Source organism: Bufo gargarizans, chromosome 2 (assembly GCF_014858855.1).
Source record: "Bufo gargarizans isolate SCDJY-AF-19 chromosome 2, ASM1485885v1, whole genome shotgun sequence".
In the NCBI taxonomy this organism is placed as follows: Eukaryota; Metazoa; Chordata; class Amphibia; order Anura; family Bufonidae; genus Bufo; species Bufo gargarizans.
In genome coordinates, this window is record NC_058081.1 from 682,842,564 (window position 1) to 682,869,480 (window position 26,917).

Consider the following 26,917-nt stretch of genomic DNA (forward strand, 5'->3'; position numbering starts at 1 on the left):
AACATTATATGTGAGGGCCTGCAGGTTAGCTGGCCCTTTAAAGGATTGTGGGTGAGAGCCTGCTGGTGAGCTGACCCTCTACAACATTAGGAACGAGAGCAGACTAATAAGCATGTTGATATGATGGAAGAGGAGGAGGACGAGAAAAGAAAGATTAAACCATATACCCTTGTTTGTGGTGGAAGGGGTGCATGGGAATACAGTGTATTCAGTACATTATAAAAAACACATTTAAAGTGCCTTTATGTTCAGCCGCTTTCCTCTGGTGGAGTAGAGAAGTCAGGGGCAATCCAGGCCTTATTAATTTTGATAAGAGTCAACTGGTCAGCATTTTCAGTTGATAGGCGAATGTGCTTATCAGTAATTATGCCACCAGCAGCACTAAATACCCGCTCTGACAAAACGCTGGCGGCAGGGCAGGCCAGCACCTCCAAGGCGTAGCGCGCAAGTTTGTGTCACGTGTCCAGCTTGGACACCTAATAGATGTAAGGCACAGAGGGATCATTGAGGACGCTGACACGGTCTGCTACGTACTCCACCATCCTCCAAAACTTTTCTCTCCTTGTGACACTAGGCCGCGCATCAGGTTGAGAGTGCTGGCGGGGTGTCATGAAACTGTTTTAGGCCTTGGAGAGTGTTGCCCTGCCTCTGTTGGAACTGCTGTGTGTTCCCCTCGTCTCCCCTCCTTGGTTGCCCAAGGAACTACGTACTCTGCTGCCAGCGTTGTCAGCTGGAAATTTTGGAGCAATTTTTCCACAAGGACCTTCTGGCATTGCACCATTTTGCTTGTCCTCTCCACCACAGGAATGAGAGATGAGAAGTTCTCTTTGTGGCGGGGGTCGAGAAGGGTGAACAACCTGTAATCGGTGTTGTCCAAAATGTGTAAAACGCATGGGTCACACCTAACATAAAGTCAGCCATGTGTGCCAGAATCCCAACAGGCAAGACTTTGCTGTCGTTAATCTCCTCATCCTCTTCCTCCTCTTCTGCCCATCCACGCTGAACAGATGGAATTAAACTTCCATGGGTACTACCCTCTGTAGCGGAGGTAACCGTCTCCTGCTCCTCCTCCTCCTCATCCAATTTGCGCTGAGAAGACGAACTGAGGGTGGTCTGGCTATCACCCTGTGTAATGTCTTTCCCATTTCTACCTCTACCACATGCAAAGCGTCCGCCTTAATTGTGAGCAGCGAGTGTTTGAGTAGACACAGAAGTGGTGTTTTGATTCCTCAAAGTTTCATGCGCACTCCTTTCTTGTGAAGAGCGGAAGCTGACTGGAAAGGCGACGACCATGTTGCAGCTGGTATTCCACTACTTCCCTGAGGGGTTAACTGCCGCTGATCTGCCAGTACCCGCCTCCTGTATTAAGGGGTAATTATCATTGGTGGCGCAGTGCCGAGTATCGCAATACTTTTTCATGGTATCGAAACCGAATCAAAAATTTGGTATCGCAACAACTCTAGTGCTCACGTCGCACAACAGTCAGTGAGCTGGCAATTGTAAGTGCTGCTGCAGCGTTGACAGACCGGCGTAATCTGTAGATGACTTGCGGAAATTGGCATTTGGGCACACATGCGGCGCACCTTCACCAGTAGCTCAGGCAAATTGGGGTAGGTTTTGAGAAACCGCTGAACCACTAAGTTGAAGACGTGGGCTAGGCATGGTATTTGTGTGAGCTTCCCAAGCTCCAAAGCCGCCACCAAGTTACGGCCATTATCAGACACAACCATACCAGGTTGTAGGTTGAGTGGCGAGAGCCACAGCTCAGTCTGGTCCCTTATACCCTGCCACAGCTCTGCGGCTAAGCAGATAAGATTAAGCTCGGCCTGTTGACGCTTCCCCACTGCAGTGCTACACTGCTTCCAACTTCTGACTGATGGTTGACTCGTGCTGCAAGAGGATAATTCTGAGGTGGAAGTGGAGGAGGAGGCGGAGAAGGGGGGGTTGGAGCCACTAACGTAGGTGGTGGCGGAAACCCTGATGGAATTAGGGCCCGCAATCCTTGGCGTCGGTAGCACCTGTGCCATCCCAGGGTATGACTCGCTCCAAGCCTCACCCAACGTTCACCCAGTGTGCCGTCAGGGAAATGTAGCTTCCCTGGCCGAAAGCACTTGTCCATATGTCCGTGGTTAAGTGGACCTTCCCAGTAACTGCATTGGTCAGGGCACTGGTGAAGTTACGGGACACATGCTGGTGTAAGGTGGGCATGGCACACAGTGAAAAATAGTGGCGGCTGGGGACTGCGTACCGAGGGACGGCCGCTGACATCAGGCTACGGAAGGCCTTAGTGTCCACAAGCCTAAATGGCAACATTTCCAGGGCTAGTAATTTGGAAAGTTGTGCATTTAGTGCTATGGCCTGTGGGTGGGTGGGTGGGTGGCTGGCTATTTTTGCTTGCGTTCAAATGCCTGGGGTAAGGACATTTGTATGCTGTGCTGGGACACGGAAGTGGATGTGGTCGCTGATATTGTTTGCGAAGGTCCAGGTGCAGGGCGCGAGGCATTCGGCCTGCGCCTTCGACAGGGGATTGGCCAGCACGTAATACAGGGGGAATAGGAGGCAGTGGTGTGACCCGCAGACACTGGTTGTGGACCCAGGCGTTCAGCCCACCTATTACGGTGCTTTGATGCCATGTGGCGGATCATGCTGGTGGTGGTGAGGTTGCTAGTGTTCACGCCCCTGCTCATTTTTGTACGGCACAGGTTGCAAATTACAATTCTTTTGTCGTCCGCACTTTCCTAAAAAATTAGCTAGACTGCGGAACACCTACTCCTTGGCAAGGGAGATTTCCGCAAGGGTGTGCTCCGGGGAACAGTTGCGGGCCTGTTTGGTGTGGCCCGCCTTTTCCCTTTTGCCACCCCACTGCCTCTTCCAGCCCGTTGCAGTGCTGCGGATCCTTCCTCCTCTGTACTGCTGTCCTCACTCGGCTTGCCACCTTCCCAAGTGGGCTTGTTGAGAGTCCCAAATCAAGGAATGGCGCTGAAAAGAGCTCCTCGGAATATCCGAGTGTGGGATCACTTGTTTGGCAAGACGCTCCATGGTAGGAGGATCAGGGTGAGGATTTTGTTGACCAGAGTCTTGGCTACTGAGACTGGACTTGGTGGAAGACAAGAGTTGAATGGTACTCCTCGTCGTTTGGGTGGTGCTCAGTGGTAAATATGGTATCAATATTAACAGGAAGACCACGGCACTCAGCAAAGAATGTTGCATAAATATCTTATTTATTTTCTTATATGTATATATCCATCCGAAGTTAATTCATAATTGTATACTGGCCAACATTTCGGTCTTATTCTAGACCTTGTTCACGGCCTGATCATGCACCATCAACACTATATTTCCCTTCCTCAGCACAGCTCTTTCTGACTTAGGCCTCATGCACACGACAGTTTATTTTCACGGTCCGCAAAAACGGGGTCCGTAGGTCCGTGATCCGTGACCGTTTTTTCGTCCGTGGGTCTTCCTTGATTTTTGGAGGATCCACGGACATGAAAAAAAAGTCGTTTTGGTGTCCGCCTGGCCGTGCGGAGCCAAACGGATCCGTCCTGAATTACAATGCAAGTCAATGGGGACGGATCCGTTTGACCTTGACACAATATGGTGCCATTTCAAACGGATCCATCCCCATTGACTTTCAATGTAAAGTCTGGAGTTCTTTTATACCATCGGATTGGAGTTTTCTCCAATCCGATGGTATATTTTAACTTGAAGCGTCCCCATCACCATGGGAACGCCTCTATGTTAGAATATACTGTCGGATATATCCGACAGTATATTCTAACACAGAGGCGTTCCCATGGTGATGGGGACGCTTCAGGTTAGAATATACTACAAACTGTGTACATGACTGCCCCCTGCTGCCTGGCAGCACCCGATCTCTTACAGGGGGCCGTGATCAGCACAATTAACTCCTCAGGTGCCGCACCTGAAGGGGTTAATTGTACTATCATATCCCCCTGTAAGAGATCAGGGCTGCCAGGCAGCAGGGGGCAGACCCCCCCCTCCCCAGTTTGAATATAATTGGTGGCCAGTGCGGCCCCCCCCCCTCCCTCTATTGTAATAAATCGTTGGTGGCACAGTGTGCGCCCCCAATCAGCCCCCCCTCCCTCTATAGCAGTAACAACATTGGTGGCCAGTGTGCGGCCTCCCATCTCGCCCCCCCCGATCATTGGTGGCAGCGTAGTTCCGATCGGAGTCCCAGTTTAATCAATGGGGCTCCGATCGGTAACCATGGCAACCAGGAAGCTACTGGCTACTGCAGCCCTGGTTGCCATGGTTACTTAGCAATAGTACAATAGTAGAAGATTCATACTTACCTGCTTGCTGCTGCGATGTCTGTGACCGGCCGGGAGCTCCTCCTACTGGTAAGTGACGGTTCATTTAGCAATGCGCCGCACAGACCTGTCACTTACCAGTAGGTGGAGCTCCCGGCCGGACACGAACATGGCAGCAGCAAGCAGGTAACTATGAATCTTCTACTATTGTACTATTGCTAAGTAACCATGGCAACCAGGACTGCAGTAGCGTCCTGGTTGCCATGGTTACCGATCGGAGCCCCAGCGATTAAACTGGGACTCCGATCGGAACTCTGCTGCCACCAATGATCGGGGGGGGGGGGTGGGGAGATGGGAGGCCGCACACTGGCCACCAATGTTGTTACTGCTATAGAGGGAGGGGGGGCCGATGGGGGGCGCACACTGTGCCACCAACGAGTTATTACAATAGAGGGAGGGGGAGGCCGATGGGGGGCGCACACTGTGCCACCAACGATTTATTACAATAGAGGGAGGGAGGGGGGGCGATGGGGGGAGCACACTGTGCCACCAACGATTTATTACAAAAGAGGGAGGGAGGGGGGGGGGCCGCACTGGCCACCAATGATATTCAAACTGGGGAGGGGGGGTCTGCCCCCTGCTGCCTGGCAGCCCTGATCTCTAACAGGGGGATATGATAGTACAATTAACCCCTTCAGGTGCCGCACCTGAAGGGGTTAATTGTGCTGATCACGGCCCCCTGTAAGAGATCGGGTGCTGCCAGGCAGCAGGGGGCAGTCTTGTACACAGTTTGTAGTGTATTCTAACTAGAAGCGTCCCCATCACCATGGGAACGCCTCTGTTAGAATATACTGTCGGATATGAGTTTTCACGAAGTGAAAACTTAGATCTGAAAAAGCTTTTATGCAGACGGATCTTCGGATCCGTCTGTATGAAAGCAACCTACGGCCACGGATCACGGACACGGATGCCAATCTTGTGTGCATCCGTGTTCTTTCACGGACCCATTGACTTGAATGGGTCCGTGAACCGTTGTCCGTCAAAAAAATAGGACAGGATACACGGATCACGGCCTCGGCTGCAAAACGGTGCATTTTCCGATTTTTCCACGGACCCATTGAAAGTCAATGGGTCCGCGAAAAAAAACGGAAAACGGCACAACGGCCACGGATGCACACAACGGTCGTGTGCATGAGGCCTAAGACTGAGCCGAACACGTGTCATCGGGTGCTATATAGGGCAGTACTGACCTGCATGTTTATTGGCTGCGTAGCAGCCAACAAACGTGCGGGGAGGAGACTCGTGCACTGCGCTCGAGCACATGTGGTATTCGGCCGAATACCGCCATGTGCCGAGCATCGAGATGCTCGAGCCGAACTGGTGTTCAGCCGAGCATGCTTGATCAACACTAATTCTAGGTTTTTATAGAGTACGGCCTCCGGGCGGCCTGTTATTAATTCCTTAAATCAAGAGGGCCCTCCGTATGGGGTTACTTCTTGCTAGATGTCCACATTGGGCTAATTAGTTTATTTCCCAAGATTTTTTTTTATACTGATGACCTATCCTCTGGATAGGTCATCAGTATCTAATCGGTGGGGTTCCACACCCGGGACCCCCACAGATCAGCTGTTTGAGAAGGCAGCAGTGATCCCCGCCGCGGCCTTCTCCAGCTTTCCCTAGGCCAAGTGACGACATGTTCATCGTTCACGTGGCCAGGGCCGGCCTTAGGCCTTTAGGGGCCCTGTGCGAGATGATGTAGTTGCAGGAAAGCACACTGTCCCCCTGTCCTCTATGAGCCCCCCCTGGTCCTCTCTGAGCCCCCCCCCCCTCACCCATTGCACACTTTTCCCACTCCAGATGGGCCAGTGGGCTGGCAGCAGCACATCCCCCCGCCCAGTCACCATGGCATTGGCACATTTCTCCCTGTCCCCTCCAGATGGGCAGCATCAGCACATCTCTGCCCCCCCCACCCCCGCGTCACCATGGCATTGGCACATTTCTCCCTGTCCCCTCCAGATGCGTCATGTGCTGATGCTGCCCATCTGGAGGGGACAGGGAGAAATGTGCCAATGCCATGGTGACGCGGGGGGGGGGGGGACAGATGTGCTGATGCTGCCCATCTGGAGGAGAAATGTGCCAATGCTATGGTGACGCGGGGGCAGGGGTGGGATAGAGATGTGCTGATACAGCCCATCTGGAGGAGAAATGTGCCAATGCCATGGTGACGCGGGGGCGGGGGTGGGGGGGGGGGGACAGAGATGTGCTGATGCTGCCCATCTGGAGGGGACAGGGAGAAATGTGCCAATGCCATGGTGACTGGGGGAGCGGGGGTGGGGGGGGCAGAGATGTGCTGATGCTGCCCATCTGGAGGAGAAATGTGCCAATGCCATGGTGACTGGGGGAGCGGGGGTGGGGGGGGGGCAGAGATGTGCTGATGCTGCCCATCTGGAGGAGAAATGTGCCAATGCCATGGTGACTGGGGGGGGGGGACAACAGAGACTCTGTCCCCCCCCCCCAGTCACCATGGCATTGGCACACTTCTCCCTGTCCCCTCCACTTGGGCAGCATCAGCACATCTCTGTCCCGTCCCCCCATCCCCCATGGCACTGTTGGCACATTCACATAAATCATATTCATAATCATTTCTCCAAATAAAAAAATACCTACTTGTTCTCTAGCTGTTGACTAGTGCTGCCGCATGGGCCTTGCTGACTCTGCTGGCTGGGCGCGCTCTGTCTCCTCTCTGGGGGCGGAGCTCAGTGGCTACGCTCCAGCAGCGAGCCGCAAGCCCCGCCCCCTCCTCACTCCTTCAGTCCGGACCGGAGCGCAGTGTGTGTCATACTGTGACTGTCTGTGTTGTAAGTCCGCCGCCCGCCCGCAGGCCCTGCCCCCTTCAGAATAAAGATTCGCTTCACTGCGGGCTGTCGGCCGCCCGGCGCCCCTGTTGCTATGGCGCCCTGTGCGGCCGCACAGCCCGCACACCCCAAAGGCCGGCCCTGCACGTGGCCTAGGAGCAGCTTAGTCCTGTTCAAGTGAATGGGGCTGAGCTGCAATACCGAGCACTGCCACTATACAATGTACGGCACTGTGCTTGGTGAGCTATGAGAAGGCCGAGGCGGTCACAGGAGTTCTGGTGCCTTCTCAAAACAGCTGATCAGCAGCAGTCCAGGGTGTTGGACCCTTACCGATCAGATACTGATGACCTATCCTGAGGATAGGTCATCAGTATAAAAATCTTAGAAAACCCTTTTAATTGTATTTATAAAAATTTCCATCTGTCCTACCAGTACACAGGAACAGAACTATGCCATATTGTGCCTCAAGAGGGTGTAAAAGTGCTTCCACCGCTGCCCTCTAAAGACGTTCTCACAGGCTACTCCTGGAGGCCTCTCGTGGTGAGAGCTTCAGTCCTGTGTCTGCTGTGAAGAGACATACTGCCCCGACTGCTGGTGATGATCTGGGGGGCCCCCCTAGCGGTGATACGATGGACACTAACAGCTCAGCAATATGTGCAGGACGTCCTGTCACCACGTGTTCCTCTCAACTGGTATTTTTCAGCAGGATACTGCTCGTCCGCACACAGCGAGGGTTTCCCAGGAATGTCTCCTCCAGATTACAACATTTCCTTGGCTGCCGGTCGCCAGATTTATCACCAATCCAGCATTTGTGGGACCAGCTGGGACGTCAGCTTTACCAACCTATCAGTGTGCAGGATCTACAGGCCCAGATGTGACATCTGTGGGAAGATGTACTGCAGGATACCATACTGAACCTGTATTCCTCCATCACCAACCGTATCTCATCCTGCATCCAGGCTAGAGCCCGTATCTCATCTTGTATCCAGGCTAGAGGCCGTATCTCATCTTGTGTCAAGGCTAGAGGCCGTATCTCATCTTGTGTCCAGGCTAGAGGCCGTATCTCATCTTGTGTCCAGGCTAGAGGCTGTAGCTCATCTTGTGTCCACACTAGAGGCTGTAGCTCATCTTGTACCCAGACTAGAGGCCGTATCTCATCTTGTATCCAGGCTAGAGGCTGTAGCTCATCTTGTATCCAGGAAAGAGGCTGTAGCTCATCTTGTGTCCACACTAGAGGCCGTATCTCATCTTGTGTCCAGGCTAGAGGCCGTATCTCATCTTGTGTCCAGGCTAGAGGCCGTATCTCATCTTGTGTCCAGGCTAGAGGCCGTATCTCATCTTGTGTCCAGGCTAGAGGCTGTATCTCATCTTGTATCCACACTAGAGGCTGTAGCTCATCTTGTACCCAGGCTAGAGGCCGTATCTCATCTTGTATCCAGGCTAGAGGCTGTAGCTCATCTTGTAGCCAGGCTAGAGGCCGTATCTCATCTTGTATCCAGGAAAGAGGCTGTAGCTCATCTTGTGTCCACACTAGAGGCTGTAGCTCATCTTATACCCAGACTAGAGGCCGTAGCTCATCTTGTATCCAGGCTAGAGGCTGTAGCTCATCTTGTATCCAGGCTAGAGGCCGTATCTCATCTTGTATCCAGGTTAGAGGCCGTAGCTCATCTTGTGTCCACACTAGAGGCTGTAGCTCATCTTGTACCCAGACTAGAGGCCGTAGCTCATCTTGTACCCAGACTAGAGGCCGTATCTCATCTTGTATCCAGGCTAGAGGCCGTAGCTCATCTTGTACCCAGGCTAGAGGCCGTATCTCATCTTGTACCCACGCCAGAGGCCGTATCTCATCTTGTACCCACGCCAGAGGCCGTATCTCATCTTGTACCCACGCCAGAGGCCGTATCTCATCTTGTACCCACGCCAGAGGCCGTATCTCATCTTGTACCCACGCCAGAGGCCGTATCTCATCTTGTACCCACGCCAGAGGCCGTATCTCATCTTGTACCCACGCCAGAGGCCGTATCTCATCTTGTATTTAGGCTGGAGGCAGCACAACTGGGTCCTAAAGCCCCCTTTCAATTGTACAGTTTCCCCAATAAACTTCTCCTTTCCCTTTAATATTGTAATGACTTCCATCTATCAGTATATCCACACAGAGCAATAGGGGTGCATCGGGGTATTGAAGTCTTGATACTTTAATACCAGGTTCAGTTCGATACTGGGCTGAGTATTTTTTCGATACTTAGCTGTGCTGTTACTCGTGACATGGTGATGACATCATCACAGGTCTTTTATCCTACAACATTCAGGGGGATCTTGTTGCAGGAGAAGTTTTCTGCTGGTTGTACGTGGAGCAGATGAAAGGTATGTGCTTCATGGAGACACTGCTGTGTGCATGTGAGGCACAGGGTCTTATTACTTTAGTACCTCACGTTAATAGTAACTCCATTATGTACCTCCTCACATAATGAGCAACATGGGGTTAATGTGGGGTCACATGATGGGGTAGTTTACTATTAACGTGAGGCACATGATTTTATCAATTTAGTGTGCCTCATATTAACCCCATGTTGTCCACTGAGCAGCAATACTCACACAGCATCATAAGGATTGATCACACTCGGACGTTGGCCCAGTAGATCCCAGGACAATCGTCTGTAACACAGGCTCATAAATACGCTTGGATTAGGCCAGTCTGAAAGCAGCCTAAGGCCTCGTGCACAGGACCGTATGCCCCCCCCCCGAGACACACGGTCCCGGAGCGGCATTGATTGTGCACACGGGAGTACACAGCATCATACAATGATGCTGTGCACGTCAGGCCGCCCGTGGGGCTATTGTCCCGCACTCATATAATCTTATGAGTGTGCAAGAGGCCTAAGGGTACGGACAGGGTTCAGCGTGCTTTTGGAAGTCAAAATCAGGAGTGGCTCGTAAGAGGAGAGAAAGTATAAAGGACGGGTATGACTTCTCTTTTCTGAGTTCACTCCTGGTTTTGGCTTCCGAAACACCATGCAGAAACCTGACCGTGTGGCCGTACCCTAAGGCCTTTTGCACACGAACGTTGTGTGCCCATGGCCGTATCGCGGCCTGCATACGGCGGGTCCGCAATACACGGGCATTGACGCATGTGCACTCCACATCACGGATGGGGACCCATTCACTTGAATGGGTCTGCAATCACGGCAGAACGGAACCACTAAGGAGTGCCTCCGCACCGCAAAAAGATAGAACTTGTTTTATTTTTTTGCAGCGCAGACGGATCACTGACCCATTCAAGTAGAATAGGTCTCGATCCGTCCTGTCCGCCGCACGGACGTTGCCCGTGCATTAGGGACTGCAAATTGCTGTCCCCAATGCACAGAATGGATGCACAACGTTCGTGTGCAAGAGGCCTAAGAGTAGGATCAGCTGAAGTGATCTACACCAGTGTTCCCCAACTCCATTCTTCAGGACCCACCTACCAGTCATGATTTGAGAATATCCCACAGAATGAATACATGGGGTAAGTCCTGCTGCACGGACACTAATTATATCACCTGCTCAATACTAAGGAAATCCTGAGAACATGAGCGGCAGGTGGGACCTGAGGACCAGAGTGGAGAAACCCTGATCTACACAGCAACACCCCAGAACGGCCCGCCCGCAGGGCTACAGAGCCAAACTTACAGCACATCAGTTTCCTATCATGTTGTTTCATGTGGTTTTACCACTTAGCACACTACCACTATAAGGGCTGTTTCACACGAGCGGATGCCGTGCGTGACATCCGCTGCGTGAATGACAGCCAAGACCCGATGCGGACAGCAGAAGCACGGAGCAGTAACATGATTGATAATGCTCCGTGCCTCTCTGTGATCTCTTTACTACGAAATCACAGTGACAACTTTATCTCACTGTGATCTTGTAGTAAAGAGGTCACAGAGAGGCACGGAGCATTATCAATCAGGTTAATGCTCCGTGCTTCTGCAGTCCGCATAGGGTTTTGGCTGTCATTCACGGAGCGGATGTCACGCACGGCATCCGCTCGTGTGAAACAGCCCTAAGGCCCCCGTCCTGAACTCAGGAGCACTGCCGGGATCGCATAACATCATATGGATTTATGATGCCATGCAACCCTTAGGCCCCTTTCACACGGGCGAGATTTCCGTGCAGGTGCAATGCGTGAGGTGAACGCATTGCACCCGCACTGAATCCGGACCCATTCACTTCTACGGGGCTGTGCACATGAACAGTGAATTTCACGCATCACTTGTGCGTTGCGTGAAAATCGCAGCATGCTCCTCTTTGTGCGTATTCCAAGCAACGCAGGCCCCATAGAAGTGAATGTGGATGCGGTGCGATTTTCACGCACGGTTGCTAGGAGACGATCAGGATGGAGACCCGATCATTATTATTTTCCCTTATAACATGGTTATAAGGGAAAATAATAGCATTCTTAAAACAGAATGCCTAGTACAATAGGGCTGGAGGGGGTTAAAAAAAAAAATAAAAAAATAAAAAAAATTTAACTCACGTTAATCCACTTGTTCGCGCAGCCCGGCATCTCTTCTGTCTTCATCTTTGCTGTGCACAGGAAAAGGACCTGTCGTGACGTCACTACGCTCATCACATGATCCATCACCATGGTAAAAGATCATGTGATTGACCATGTGACGAGCGCAGTGACATCACCACAGGTCCTTTTCCTGTGCACAGCAAAGATGAAGACAGACGAGAAGTCGGCTGCGCGAACAAGTGGATTAAGGTCAGTTAAATTATTTTTATATATTTTTTTTTTAACCCCTCCAGCCCTATTGTACTATGCATTCTGTATCAATGTATAAAGAATGCCATTATTTTCCCTTATAGCCATGTTTAAGGGAAAATAATACAATCTACACAACACCTAACCAAAACCTTCGGGTTTGGGTACCAAACATGCAGATTTTTCTCAAGCTCGTGCAAAATGCATTACAATGTTTTGCACTCACGCATTTTCCCCAGGCCAAAAAGATGACGCCAGTGTTAAAGAGGCCTTACAGTTTTGGAATGTATTGAATAACACTGACAGCATTATGTCAGTGTTATCCAATACATTCCATGCCTCTAAGGGCTCATGCACACGGCCATATTGCGCCCTGCATATGGTGGGTCCGCAATACACGGTCACCGACCGTGTGCATCCGGCATCACGGATGCAGGCCCTTTCACTTGAATGGGTTCGCAATCTGGGAAATGCTGTGCGGAATGGAGGCACGGATTGGAAGTCCACGTTAGCACTACGGAGTAGTTCAGTGGGTTTTCTGTCCGTGCCTGCGCACTGCAAAAAAGTTGTGCATGCACTATTTTTTTGTGGTGCGAACCATCGGATGAGGAACATGGACCCCATTCAAGTGAATTGGTCCGCAATCCGCATGCAGCTGCCCCACGGTTGGTGTGTGTGCATTGCGGACAGCAAGTTGCAGTCCGCAGCATGAGACCTAAGGTTTACATAGCGCCATAAATCAATATAATGCTATGCGACCCCAGCAGGACGGGAGCTGTTGCAAGCTGCGAGTCTGGAGCGTGACAATCGCTCATCTGAAAGCGGCCTTAGGCCTCATGCACACGACCGTTGAACGGCACAGACAGCCTTTAATATAAATGCCTATTCTTATCCGCAAAGCGCAGACAAAAATAGGACATTATATTTTTTTTGCGGGGCCACGGAACGGAGCAACGGATGCGGACAGCACACGGAGTGCTGTCCGCATCTTTTGCGGCCCCATTGAAGTGAATGTGTCCGCACCCGAGCCGCAAAAACTGCGGCTCGGATGCGGACCCGAACAACGGTCGTGTGCATGAGGCCTTAGAGTGAACCCAGCCTAACTAATCATCATGTTTCTTTAGAAATGTAAGGAACCTGTTCTGGTCACCTACTTGTTTGGTGCTTCTAGAGGGGGCGTTATGTGTGCTGCAGGGTAGATTACATTGGCTGCTGAGGCACAAATTGAGAATGCTTAAACTGTACCTCCAGTTATACAACAACTTTCCATGAATGAATATTACAGGTGATTATAAGAAACTTTGTAATATATCTTATTAAAGAAAACACCTCATCTGCTTTTATCAGGCTGCTTTGCCCTTTTCGGTTTTTAACATTTAAGGCTGAGTTCACACGGGCGAGATTTCCGCGCGGGTGCAATGCAGTAGGTGAACGCATTGCACCTGCACTGAATCCTGACCCATTCATTTCAATGGGGCTGTGCACATGAGCGTTTTTTTTCATGCATCACTTCTGCAATGCTTTAAAATCGCAGCATGTTCTATATTCTGCGTTTTTAACGCAGCCCTGGCTCCATAGAAGTGAATGGGGCTGCGTTAATAACGCATTGCATCTGCAAGCAAGTGCGGATGCAATGCGTTTTTCACTGATGGTTGCTAGGAGATGTTGTTTGTAAACATTCAGTTTTTTATCACGCGCGTGAAAAATGCATCAAAACGCATTGCACCCGCGCGGAAAAAACTGAACAACTAAACGCAATTGCAGCCAAAACTGACTGAACTTGCTTGCAAAATGGTGCGAGTTTAACTGAACGCACCCTGAACGCATCCTGACCAAATCTGTCACGCTCGTGTGAACTCAGCCTAAGTCTATGGAAAGAGAAGGACGCTGCTGAATGACAGGCACAGCTCTGCTACAATTAGCAGTTTTGACTCCACTATAACTAGTAGGATAAGGGTGGTTTTATACCTCCTGGTCTTCAGGCGTTACAAGCAAAACATATCATTTGGCGCTCGTTTGCACAGGTCCGATTACCCAGGTCAATGCAAATAGAATGTGGGAGGAACGATTCATTCCTCCCTCATTCTGTGCTATTCATTATGGGCAGTACATCCGATTACACCGGGCGATGTGCTGCCAATAATCGGGCATCTTTTATTCTGATGAAAGACGTCCATCACCTGATTGACTGCTCGATGAGGTGAGTACAGTACAATAGACTCCTGATCAGATAGGATCCATCATAAATCACAATGACGCAGTCAGTTCCGGAAAGCTGTGGTCAGTCCGGGAGATGCGCGATTCAGCCCCAATAGTGACTCCCATGACCCATGCCCTGCAGTATATAGCATCCACATAGTAACACTATGGGCACCCCAGAGAACGTGTTACACCAAGTCTGAGTCCAGAGCACAACACCGGGACCCAAAGAGAATCCTATGGCTCTGCCCCCCAGTCTCAGATTGTATTTGTCTGCACCCCTTTAATAGAACCAGGAAGCTCAGATGTCACTTCACCCGTGTCTGAATCTGCAATGTACAACGCGGGTCAACCACACGAAATTACGAGGGCATTAGTATGTCGGGCTTTGTTCACAGCAGGGTTGGAGACTTTCTGCAGCGCTATTTTGTTCGGTTACCATGACAGACCCCGAACATAAGTCAAAGGGTCCATAATGTGCCAGAACAGAGGAGCCCACTGCACCTGTAAACTCAGCCCTAGGGGTCCTGCCGTTGTTGGCACAAAAGCAGCCGATCCACCATATATGGGCACCGGCCATTTGTGCACCGCATCACAGATACACAATCCGGAAGGTGTGGGGCAGAACTGCGGCTCGGAAGCACTACGGAGCGCCTCCACACCGCAAAAAAATAGAACATATTCTATTTTTCTGTAGTTCTGACGGATCACAGAATGGGTCTGCATCCATCTGCTGGCAGCCGCATGGACGGTGCCCCTGCCTTGGCGACTGCAGTTTGCCCTTAGGCCTCATTCAGACTCGTAATGTAGGTGTAATACAGTCACATCCAACTCCGCAATAGAGAAGCCCAGGTTGCTTTTAGTTTGTGTTCTTTGACCCACAGTACGGCACAGGGCAGTGTCATTACTCACCTGGTGTGACAACTGTAGATCAGCCAGAAAGATAGGGTTGTCAGTTGGCTATATTTTCCAGACCGCTGTCACCCAAACAGCCACCTCTCAGAAGTGAACCCGGACATTTCCCCCATTTTCACCCCTCAGGCTCCCCCTTGCCCAGTGCAGTATTCATGCAGAAGCTTCCACCCAGCAGTGTGTTCGGTGACAGCACCGGCTCTGATGGGCAGGCTAGGGCAGAGCTAAAGCCCACCCATTAGTGCCCGTGATGTCAAAAGGCTCACTGCCAGGCAGAAGCCTCCATCTATCAGTCCCTATGGAGAGAGATATGGGACGATTCACTGCAGGGCAAAGGAAAGCATGAAATGCGCCGCTGCTCATATCAGGGGGGCTGCCCGGGTGGGGTATGTCCAGGTTCAGCTCTGAGCCCTGACAGCCCCTTTAACTTCCCCATACACTCTGTTCTGCATCAGCAGAAACACTTGGCAGACGGCTCCGGCCACAGCTCATTTCCGAGAATAACGTGATCAAGGAATGTTGAAAGCCATGCACATTAGATGGACGGCTGGCCCTACCGAAAGCTACTGGGCCGAGCGCCATTCATGTGCTAAATGTAGTAGAATCTCTGCTCTTTCCCACTGGGAACCCCACTGTTATGTCACCAAGGCATAAGATGGGGGGGTCCGAGCAGAGAACGCCTTTAGTCTCCAGTACCAGAGGTTATTCCCATCCCCAGCAGTAAGCCATAGACATTACTGGGGTACAGAGCTAGGGCTCATGCACACAAACACATTTTCGTTCTTTTTTTTTTATGCAGAACCATTCACTTCAATAGGTCCACAAAACCCTGAAAATATCTGCATGGTCGTTCCACAAAAAAGTAGTGCATTTCCTATTATTATCTGCAAATCACGATCCGTGGCTCCATTAAGGTGCGCAAAAACTACGGAATGCCACCGTCTTTCATCTGGTTTTTGCGGATCTGTGCTGTGGATTCTTAGGCCAGGCCCACAATAGGCAGGTGCTTTTTTTGTAAGCAAACAAAATAGGAAAAAAAGGTATCTGGAGACAATGGAGGTCCTCTTAGCTCTTCTTTATTGATTCATAAAACCGACACAGTCACTGGATCCACGGCATGGTCGCTGACGCGTTTCGGGTATGTACCCTTAGTCGTAGCACCATGCTACGTGTGACCCCACATTATAAAGGATTAGGAATGCACCTCGTCAGAAAATCCTGGGAGGAGCATCCAATCTCATAGGCTGCCACAACAGAGGCACACCTCTTGATTAGGTTCATCGATTACACATGCAATTCGAAACACACTGTGAGGATATACCTGGATCAATTTAACCCCACAATCACCAGATTGTGTGCTTTGCAATGGTAAAACCGCACAGTGTGAATACTTACTAATAAAAATTATTAATATAAACAATCAAAATAACGGTCTTACAACCTGAAATGTGATACAATCAAATAAGATTCGGCAAATAGTATAGAGATTTCATAGTAAATCTATATGATAGAGATGAAGCAAGCTTGTGTGTTTGCATTTTGTTGCAGAGATACATTGGTCTTAAAGTGTTCATTGCAGACTAGCATATCCTGTGTTGCAAGGCTAATATATCTATATATAGAAAGTATCAAAGAGAGACTAAATAAGTATGTATAAATACTGTCTCTCTGGCACAACTGTCATCTGAACAAATTGGTATTAAATTTAACAATGATGCATACTGTTGCGCATGACCAAACCGCACCGTGCAACCGATGTCCTAAGCAGACTTCGGCTGGTACGCACAAACCCATCCCGCCATATAAATTTCACACCTTATCTCTCGGCAAAGAGAGAGGATTTTTGTGCGCATGAGTCGGACCCTCGTGTTGAACTGCTGGCAAATACCTGTATCCTCTTTATATGCATAATCCATAGTTCAATTGTAAATATACATCAGTTCTTTTCGCAAATTGAGGCCTGCCGGAATCCTGGACCCAAGTCTAAAGATCCAGTAGGCCTCACGGAGAAGAATCTTTTTGCGGTGGTCACCTCCCCTTTTGGGTGCCAAAACTTTTTCTATAGCAAAAGCTTGGAAAAACGTCACTCTACGGGCATGTTTTTGGATGAAGTGCCTCGCTATATTTGAGATGTTGAGAATATTAGGGTTGCTAATATAGTTCAAATGTTCGAGGATCCGACTCTTAAATTTACGGGCTGTGCTGCCTATGTACATCAGATCACAATCAGTGCATCTGATGGCATAGACTACACCCTCCGTATTACAGTTGATATAACTGCGGATAGGAAATTTGTCAGTATGTGTTACATTGTCAAATGTCTGAGTAGGTACAACGTAATTGCATGTCTTGCAGCGGTTGGCTCCACACTTAGTGAAGCCCTGGTAGCATAACCACCTGGATTTGACATCTTGTCTAATGCTACTGGCAGTATAAAGAGACGGTGATAGTGAGCAGGACAGAGTAGCTGCTCTTCTAGAGACAATTCTGCAACCAGATTTCAATGCTTGATATAAGATGTTGTCCTCAAACAATATTGGTAAACATTTTTTAATAGATGAACTGATTGCATTGAATTCGCTACTATAAGACAGGGATAAGGTAGGAATGCTGTGGATCCAGTGACTGTGGCGGTTTTATGAATCAATAAAGAAGAGCTAAGAGGACCTCCATTGTCTCCAGATACCTTTTTTCCTATTTTGTTTGCTGCCTGCTACGGGAACACTCCCCCAGGGCCTCTGGAGCCGGGTTTATACACCACACCAGGAAGGTGAGCTGGATACAAAGTTTTCGCTTTTTTTGTAACTCGTTATTGCCTAACTCTTTTGTCCGTATACGACCCGCAAAAAACAGAACACATATGGAAAACCTACGGTTAAGGCTTTCACACTGGCGTTTCTGGGTCCGCCTGCGAGATCCATTTCAAGGCTCTCACAAGCGGCCCCAAACAGATCAGTTCAGCCCCAATGCATTCTGAATGGATAAGGATCCGCTCAGAATGCATCAGTTTGCTTCCGTTCCGTCTCCATTCCGGTCTGAAGGCGGACACAAAAACACTGCTTGCAGCGTTTTGATGTCCGTCTGAGGAAACCGAACCAAACAGATCCGTCCTGACAATTTAAGTCAACGGGGACGGATCCGTTTTTACTGACAATATGGTGCAATTGAAGACGTACCCGCCTCCTATTGACTTTCAATGTAAGTCAAAACAGATCCGTTTGCATTATCATGGTAATGCAAACGGGTCGGTTCTGAACAGATACAAGCATTTGCATTATAGGTGTGGATCCGCCTGTGCATATACCAGATGGATCCGCACCTAACGCAGGTGTGAAAGTAGCCTAAGTATTATGGCATAACAGAACGGATGTGGACTCAAAACAGAAGAAAATAAATAAATAAGATACTGAACAATGGATCTGTGAAAAAAAGACCACAAAACACCAACGGTCGTATGCATGAGCCCTTAGGCTCTGTTCACACACTGCAGCCATGTAATGGGCCTCATCCTCTGATTAGCAGCAGCAGCAATCCAAGCCTCAGACTCCCGCAGTGGATCTTTATGTCATTTCCTCCCCCCCACCCACCCCAAATTGCAAGCAGTAGGGGCATCAACCTTCACTCAGACAACAAACCCACAGCGGACACGGGCACATGTAGGAATCAATGTATTTCACAAGTCTGGCAGAGAGCGGAGCGAGCGTCACGTCATCCTGAGCAGACGCCGCTGAAGACTGCGCTAATCGTGTTAAGATCAGCTAAACACATTAAACCAAGACAGAACGAGCCGAGCAAACGAATTATCAGCCTGATCTGATTAAATAGAGGGAATGGACATTCCTGGAGAGGACGGCGGCAGCAGCAGGGGGGGGGGGACACTTCTTAGAAGTCAGGTCCTTCCTTCTTCAGCTTCTTGTAGTCGATTGTCTCGTTGTAAAACTGCAGAAAGACAACAAACCGTTAATGGGAAACGTGCCGCGTGATGGGGGTGGAGAGACTACGATTTAAAGGGTACGTTCAGGGCGTCATCTCACACACAGGTGCTGCAAGACTACAACTCCTAGCATGCTAAACTATACCTTGTACTGGTAGTTGGGGCTGTTCTTGTTCCAGGGGTCGGGGTTGTTTTTCTTGTCCCAGCTTTGAGGGGGAAAATAAATAAATAATTAAAATGTAATTACGCATTTAATAATTACAGCAATAAGGTTAACAGTGCAAGACTGAGGGGCCTTCGTATGCCGCCATGACAGTCCGATGGGTTGTCCTAGATGACCCTCGGGATCAGCCCGTTATAAAGACTGGGCGAGTACTTACCTGAGACTCCGCTCCGGTTCTCCCGTCCAGGTGCCATTCAGCAGTTCCAGTGGTGACGTCACCGCAACAACATGTGACTGGTGCACCACTGAGGGCAGTGACGTTACCAATATGATGTCACCACCACGGTGGCACAGGATCTGTCAGGTAAGTACTTACCCAGTGTTTATCGCAGGCAGACCCTGAGGGTTGTCTGGTTTTCTCCTGAAACCAGACAACCCTTTTAACAACTGATTAAAAGTTATGTAATAACAAAAAAAAGGTAGGAAAAAATATAAATATATAAAACTGGAGATTCAACTTACGCCACTTCAGGACTGGTCATCGTCACCCTTAACGCATAGAGGAGTGAACCAACGCCACCGCACCCCACAAACAAGAACAGGGGGATCAACTGAAACAACAAGACAACCGTCCCATTAACCTCTCGCTGCAATCCAAGGACAGAAGTCATTACACAGGAAGTAAGGTCACCATCCCTTTAATACTTCAGCTGCCCCCCCCCCCCTCCCAATATCTCCAGTTCGTGGGACCTCCAGAGACATTTACTTCCATGGGAGCAATATCAGCCACGCGTGGTACAAGGCTTCAGTGCTATTATAAGTTTAGGGTTACCGGCCCTTTAAGATGTGCCTGTGTTTTATGTCTAAGGTACAAGGAGGCGGCAGTCACCTACAGACCACGGGGCCTGACCTTGACAAAAAGGTGGACGAGGAGGAATCAGAACATGGACACCGGCATCCTGACAAACACAGCCTCTACAGCCGATTTGGGGGGGGGGGGGCGCAGACTACAAATCCCAGAATGCACTGAACACAGCCCCCACAGCCGATTTGGGGGGGGGGGGGGGGGGGCGAAGACTACAAATCCCAGCATGCACTGAACAGGCCCACAGCTGATGGGAGGGACTACAAATCCCAGCATGCACTGAACACAGCCTCTACAGCTGATTGGGGGGGGGGGGGGGTACTAATCCCAGCATGCTCTGAACACAGCCACTGCTGACTACTAATCCCAGCATGCTTCAAAAGGTTTACAGCTGTTGGAGCATGCTGGGACTTGTAGTTTCTCCCCAGGACCAGGCGCTCCACTGCTACGTGCAGGACGACACATCCCTCCAGGTGATATGAAGGAGACAGGAAGTAGTCACCCAGGACAACAGCAAACAAACAGCAACAGCCCAGGAGATAAGTGTATGACCGCCATGACCCCCACTGGTCAGGAGAACATTGGGGGGGGGGGGGGACTACAAATCCCAGCATGCACTGAACACAGCCTCCACAGCTGATTGTGGGGAGACTACAAATCCCAGCATGCACTGAACACAGCCTCCACAGCTTATTGTGGGGGGGGGGGGGACTATAAATCCCAGCAGCACTAAACACAGCCCCACAGCTGATGGGGGGGGGGGGGGACTACAAATCCCAGCATGCACTGAACACAGCCTCCACAGCTGATGGGGGGACTACAAATCCCAGCATGCACTGATCACTGCCTCTGCAGCCAGTGGGGAAACTACAAATCCCTTTAAGTGAATACAGGGTCACCTCTTAAAGGGAAAGTCTACATTATAATCTCAGGCCGCCCTGTGACAGCGGCTGTTCCCCTTAGAACACACGAGCAGCCGCCTAGTAACCCAGGAGGCCGCTCACAGGTGACCGCCCGCCGGGGGCCGCTCCGGACGGTACTCACGCTGGGGTGTTTCCGGGCGTGGGTGAGCATAGTGCGGAACATGATGGCGGCGGTCTGCTCACTGCGCACAGATTCCTTCACTGCCACACAATGTCACAAGAACACGGCGAGGACCCCTCTTACGTCACGGGGAGGGCCTTGAGCGGGGCTGCCCGTACAGAACGCCCCGAGCGTTCCGGAACATGAGGGGGGGCTGCCCCAGACGACGCCTGAACGTTCCGACACACGACGTGAGGAGAAGTTCTTCCGCACGCGTCTTATTACACATATTATGGACCGCACAAAGCAAGTTATTAAAAATAAATACATAAAATAAATCTATAGGATAAGGTGAAGCGTCACTGCGCATGCGCGCAATGCCGGCAAGCGCCATACCACGTGACGTGCCGCGCTGTCAATCACCGTGTAAGGTGACGCGCGCTGCCTACCACCAGAGGGCGCGCTACACACCTGTCCCACTCCCTCGGAGTTTGTGAAATTTGCTTTGGGAATGTGTCCCGCCAAATGTACACGGGATTAGGCTGGAGTCAGGCCTGCATTATAATTGTGGGGAAAATGCTAAAATATCGCTGCATGCACAGAATGCTGTAATCAGCGGGCGGGCACCGTTAGTGCCTCTCATTTGCCGCTGCCTCTGTTACTCTGTTCATGTTCAAATGACAGAGGGGGAAAAAAACAAAACAAAACTGGCTTAGTTGTCCATAGCAACCAATCAGATTCCTCCTTTCATTTTTCACAGCTCCTTTGGAGAATGAAAGGTGGAATCTGATTGGTTGCTATGGACAACTAAGCCAGTTCTACTTTACACCAGTTTGATAAATGACCCCCTTTATTTTCAGCAGAATCCGCGGCCTCTCCGATTACTGCTTTGGCTTTCCAGATTGTATGTGGCGGATCTGCCTACGATTTAGCCCCATTCAATGGAGTGTAATCTGTGGCCGGCGCTCGTCGCGGTTTTACATCTGCAGCATGATAATTTATGCTGCGCTTTCTGCCAAATCCGCAATATTTATCCACAGAACGCATTTCAGTCAGATGTTTTGCTGTGGAAAATCCGCAGTCGACCCGCCATGTGCGGCTGCATCCCATAGGGATTCCCTGGGGGTGCACCCTTTAACCCAGGGGTCTCAAACACGTGGCCCCCGAGGCACTTACCTGCGGCTCACCTTAACATCATTATTGTAGGAATATGTTTGATATCATCCAACCCTAGACTGACGGAAAACTATAACAATACCGGAAAACTATAACGCAAGTGTGAAAGTACCCTTAGCGACTTGCGGCCTATGAGGCTGAACGGGGAGGACGGGAGCCTGTGAACTGACAGGGGTACAACTGACATTGTATCATATTTAAAATGAACGCGGCCGAAATGTTTTCTGCCCAAATATTAGGCCAAGTTTGAGACTCCTGCTTTAAGGCTACTTTCACACTTGCGTTTTTTGCCTGATGCGGCAGGGTTCAACAAAAACGCTTCCGTTACTAATAATACAACCGTCTGCATCCGTTATGAACGGATCCGGTTGTATTATCTTTAACATAGCCAAGACGGATCCGTCATAAACTCCATTGAAAGTCAATGGGGGACGGATCCGTTTTCTATTGTTCTGAGAAAACGTATCTGTCCCCATTGACTTGCATTGTTGGTCATGACGGATCCGTTTTGCTTCGCATCCCATGACAGAAAGAAAACCACAGCATGTTGCTCTCCAGTATGGGAACGGAATACATTTTGAAGCGCTCCGTTCTGTTCAGTTACGTTTTGTCCCCACTGACAATGAATAGGGACCAGAACAGAAGCGTTTTTCTCCAGTATTGAGACCCTATGACGGATCTCAATAGCGGAAAATCTAGACGCTAGTGTGAAAGTAGCCTAACCCCTATATCTAGGCTTTGCTTCAGAGAAAGGTCACAACCCCAGGACTTGTCTCCGTTAGGGTTGCTACACACACAGATTTGGTCGGGTTTGCGTTTTTTTCCATACCGCATGCGTTTTTAATGGCTTTTTTTCAGTTGCATTTTTTCTAAACAACTTTGTGAACCACACACCAAACGCTTCAACATGCTGCTGACATGACCCCCAAACCCACCTAGTTAACAAAGCTGCCTGTAGCCAAACACGCTTGTGTGTCCTGCGATTCATATTTCCCATAGAAATTCAGCTAACATCTGGAGCTGGTGATTTTATTGCAAAACAAAACTAAAAAATACCAGAAAATACCATAAAATTGTGAAAAAAATCCTGCTGTCCCACGAGACCAACTCCCTCAGAGGGCAATGTCTAAGTACATCCCTCATTCTTCACACTACCTCTTATGGTGAAGATATAGACTTTCCCGAGGGGTGTACCAGGTGCCACCTCTCAGGGAGGTTGGGACACAATGGAACTGGGACCTGGGTTTGGACCCACTGGACTGACCTCCAGGTGGTACAGTACAATCAGAGGGTTCTGGGAGGCCGGAGGCTGATCAGGCGGAAGCGTAGTCAGGGTACGAAGGGTGAGGTCAAGGCAGGCAGCAATGAGGCAAAGTCCGTGAACATATTTCTAGGTCAGGGGCAGGCAGCAAATAGGCAAACAAATGGTTTAAACAAGAAGCAGGGTCCGATACCCAGTAAAGCAGAATCACACTAAACACCTGCACACAATAGGGCTAGACAAGCTTGTGACAAAGTTGCTTAGGCGTCTTCCTATAGAAGGAGGCGCCTTTAAATACCTCCTGCAGACCAGCCATAGGCTGGGGAAGATAGGAGACGTGCGCATGCTGCCTCACATAAGGAGAAGAGACACATCTGCACACACCTTATATGCACACAAGGAACTCTCAGCTGGAGCGCAAGCTCCATGCAGAACCAGGAGGGGATGCTGGCGGCAGGAGAGCAGACCTCCGCTAAGAACCGCTGCCTGCGCCTGTCAGCACGGCATGCAGCAGCGGGGAAATGTGAGGGAGCCCGGGACCCTTACCTGCATGTGGGGGCAGAATCACAGACATGGGGCACCAGGTTACAGTGCCCCCCCTCCCCTTCTACTTAGGCCTATTAAAAAAACGTTGCTTCCCAGTCTCCTTAGGCCCCACTATAAAAAAAAAATTCAAAAGAAGAGTGGCACTGATGTTTTCTCTTGGCTCCCAAGATCTTTCCTCAGTACCAAATCCCTTCCAGTCCACGAGAAGCAAGGTCCTACTTTGACTTTCTTCATCCCGAGGATACCTTTGACTTCATAGACATTGTCCTCAATGACCGGAACAGGAGCTGGGACAGGTTTCTTGAAAAAGCGATTCAGGATGACAGGTTTCAGCAAGCAGATGTGAAAAGAATTTGGTACCCGTCAAATTAAGCTTGTAGGATACATAATTGATTCTCTCAGGGACTTCAAAAGAACCAGAACCGCGGACCCAATTTATGGGAGGGTATTTTAAGTTTTTTACACTTGGAGGCTAGCCACACTTTATCACGAGGAATGAACTGAGGAGAACCTCTGCCTCTTTTATCAGCAGACTGCCTTAGTCTCTTTCCAAATTTTGGAAAAATCCCTAGAAGTCGCATCTGCTGCAGGGATACCAGAAGTAGAAGACACCGGGAGTGGAATGTTAGGTTGCTGACCATAAACAACAAAAAATGGTGACCTCTTGGAAGTCTCATTGACTTGGTTGTAATAGGAAAATTTAGCCCAAGGCAACAGTTCGGCCCGGTCGTCATGATGAAGGTTGGTGAACTGGTGCAAGAAGTTAGATAACTTGTCAGGGCAGATAGACATTTTTGCAGGATCAATGATGTGTTGAGGCTCCTCCACCTGATCAGTAAAATCAAAGGAGCTGGAAAGGGCATCTGCTTTGATGCTCTTAGCTGCAGCACAGAAGTGAAGAATGAAATCAAAGAGGGCAAAGAACAAGGACCATCTGGCTTGACGAGGATTAAGTCTTTGTGCAGACTGCAGATAGGTAAGATTCTTGTGGTTGGTATAGATTACCACATGATGAGCAGCTCCCTCCAGAAGGTACCGCCATTCCTCCAGTGCCATCTTGATAGCCAACAACTCTCTGTCCCCAATCGAGTAGTTGCGCTTAGGAGCAGAGAAGGCCCTGGAGAAGAAGCCACAGGTTGTCATCTTACATGAGGAAGCCTTCTTGTGAAAGCACCACCCCAGCTCCAATAAACGATGGATCCACCTCCAGAAAAAATGCTTACTGGCATCAGGACTTCAAGGCATGAAAGGCCGATTCAGCCTCAGTTGTCCAACTCTTGGTATTCGCTCCCTTGTGGATCAAGGAAGAGATGTGCGGCACAAACTGTCAGTAGTAGTTGGCGAACCCCAGGAAACGTTGAATTGCCTTTAGACCAGCAGGCCACTCTAAAATCGCGCACAGCTTCTCAGGATCCATCTGCAGGCCAGTTTCAGATATTATGTACCCCAGGAATGAAAGCGAGGACTGTTCAAAAATAAATTTTTCAAATTTGGCATTCAGATGATTCTCTTTTAATCCTTGCGAGACCAGACAGACCTGTCCCCGGTGGAAGACCAAATCTGATGAGAAAACAAGAATGTAATCGAGGTAGACCACAACGCAGGAATAGAGCAAGTCTCTAAAGACATCATTACAAATTCCTAGAAGACTGCAGGGGTATTGCTTAGCCTAAAAAGTATCAATAGGTGCTCATAGTGACCATCACAGGTGTTGAAGGTGGTCTTTCACTTATCCCCTTGGCAAATTATGGTCAGGTTGTAGGCCCCACATAGGTCTAATTTGGAGAAGATTTTAACTCCTCTGAGGTGGTCAAACTCAGGAATAAGGGAAAGGGGTATTTGTTCTTAACTGTGATCTTAGTGAGACCCCTATAATCGATGTGTGGCCGGAGAGAACCATCTTTTTTCAGATGATTTTTGGATAAATCCTCTAGCAAGGTTTTCTTTAATGTACTCGGGCCTGTGTCTCTGCTGGTGACAAAGGATAAATATGGCCATGAGGAGGTGAAGAACCAGGAACTAGGTCAATACAGCAATCATACGGCCTGTGTTGAGGTAACAGCTCAGCCTCTTTTTTATCGAAGACGTCCTCATATGCATGATAAGCTGCGGGCAAACCCTGGAGATTTGGCGATACCTGAGGTGACCGAGCCAGCTGTACAGAGAAAAGACACCTCCTAAGGCAGGTCTGTCCCCAATGAAGTACCTCACCGGCCCTCTAATCAAGAACAGATTCATGGACACAGAGCACCGGAAGTCCCAGGGGAATCAGGCACAAAATCTCTTCGGTATGAAGAGCTCCCACCTGTTATTTTACAGAGGTCTCTGCAGAATTTAGAACAGGAATTTGATGACGATCCACTAGGCCTTGTTACAGGAAGTTCCCAACTGATCCAGATCCAGAAGCGTTGTCTCCATGAATCAAACATCTCCCAATGACAAGGTTATCTGCAGAGTCAGGGTAGAGAGGAATTGTCTTCACCTGCGGTTGCCTCTCCAACAGACCCTAGGCTCAGGAGTTTCCCGGCTTCACACCCTGTTTGCACTCAAGGAACTCTGAGCCAGAGCGCAAGCTCCACACAGAACCAGGATAGGAATGCAGACGGCCGTAGCCCAGACCACAGCTAAGAACCCCGCTGTCCATGCCTATCAGCACGACGCACAGAAGCAGGGAAGAGTGAGGGGCGCCAGGTTAACACCTACTTTTGACGCCGGCAGTGTGTGGCTCATGAAGGACGTCACATGAGCTGAGCTGGCTCGGTGGGTATATAAGGCGTGTGATAGGCTGTCTGCACACATATCCCTCGTTACTGTCATGCAAAAAGGGATGATTATTGGTTTTCGGGCAAAGGGTGGCAGTATTTCTGGAACTGCGCAGTGTGAACTGTTCTTGTACTGCTGTGGTGAAAGTAGGGTGGTTTTTACACTCCTGGTCCTCTGTCCAGCGAAAGGAGAGGACGGC

General features: G+C 49.8%; 1 protein-coding gene across 1 annotated transcript; it reads right to left on the reverse strand.

Annotated features, from left to right (window-relative positions):
* Nucleotides 1-18,640: 18,640 nt before the first annotated feature.
* LOC122926971 (cytochrome c oxidase subunit NDUFA4-like) lies at nucleotides 18,641-21,146 on the reverse strand. Its single transcript, XM_044278503.1, has 4 exons — nucleotides 20,994-21,146; nucleotides 19,607-19,695; nucleotides 19,067-19,127; nucleotides 18,641-18,926 (listed from the first exon to the last, which is right to left on the reverse strand). The coding sequence occupies exons 1-4, from the start codon at nucleotides 21,033-21,035 to the stop codon at nucleotides 18,870-18,872; spliced, it is 249 nt and encodes an 82-aa protein (XP_044134438.1). The 5' UTR covers nucleotides 21,036-21,146; the 3' UTR covers nucleotides 18,641-18,869.
* Nucleotides 21,147-26,917: the final 5,771 nt, after the last annotated feature.

Bases quoted from the DNA above. Each gene is read 5' to 3' on its own strand.
- LOC122926971 (XM_044278503.1), bottom strand. From the start codon at position 21,035: ATGTTCCGCACTATGCTCACCCACGCCCGGAAACACCCCAGC. The intron at 19,128-19,606 runs GTAAGTTGAATC...TCCCCCTCAAAG, and splicing joins ATGACCAGTCCTGAAGTGGC to CTGGGACAAGAAAAACAACC. The intron at 18,927-19,066 runs GTATAGTTTAGC...GTCTTTCTGCAG, and splicing joins GCCCCAACTACCAGTACAAG to TTTTACAACGAGACAATCGA.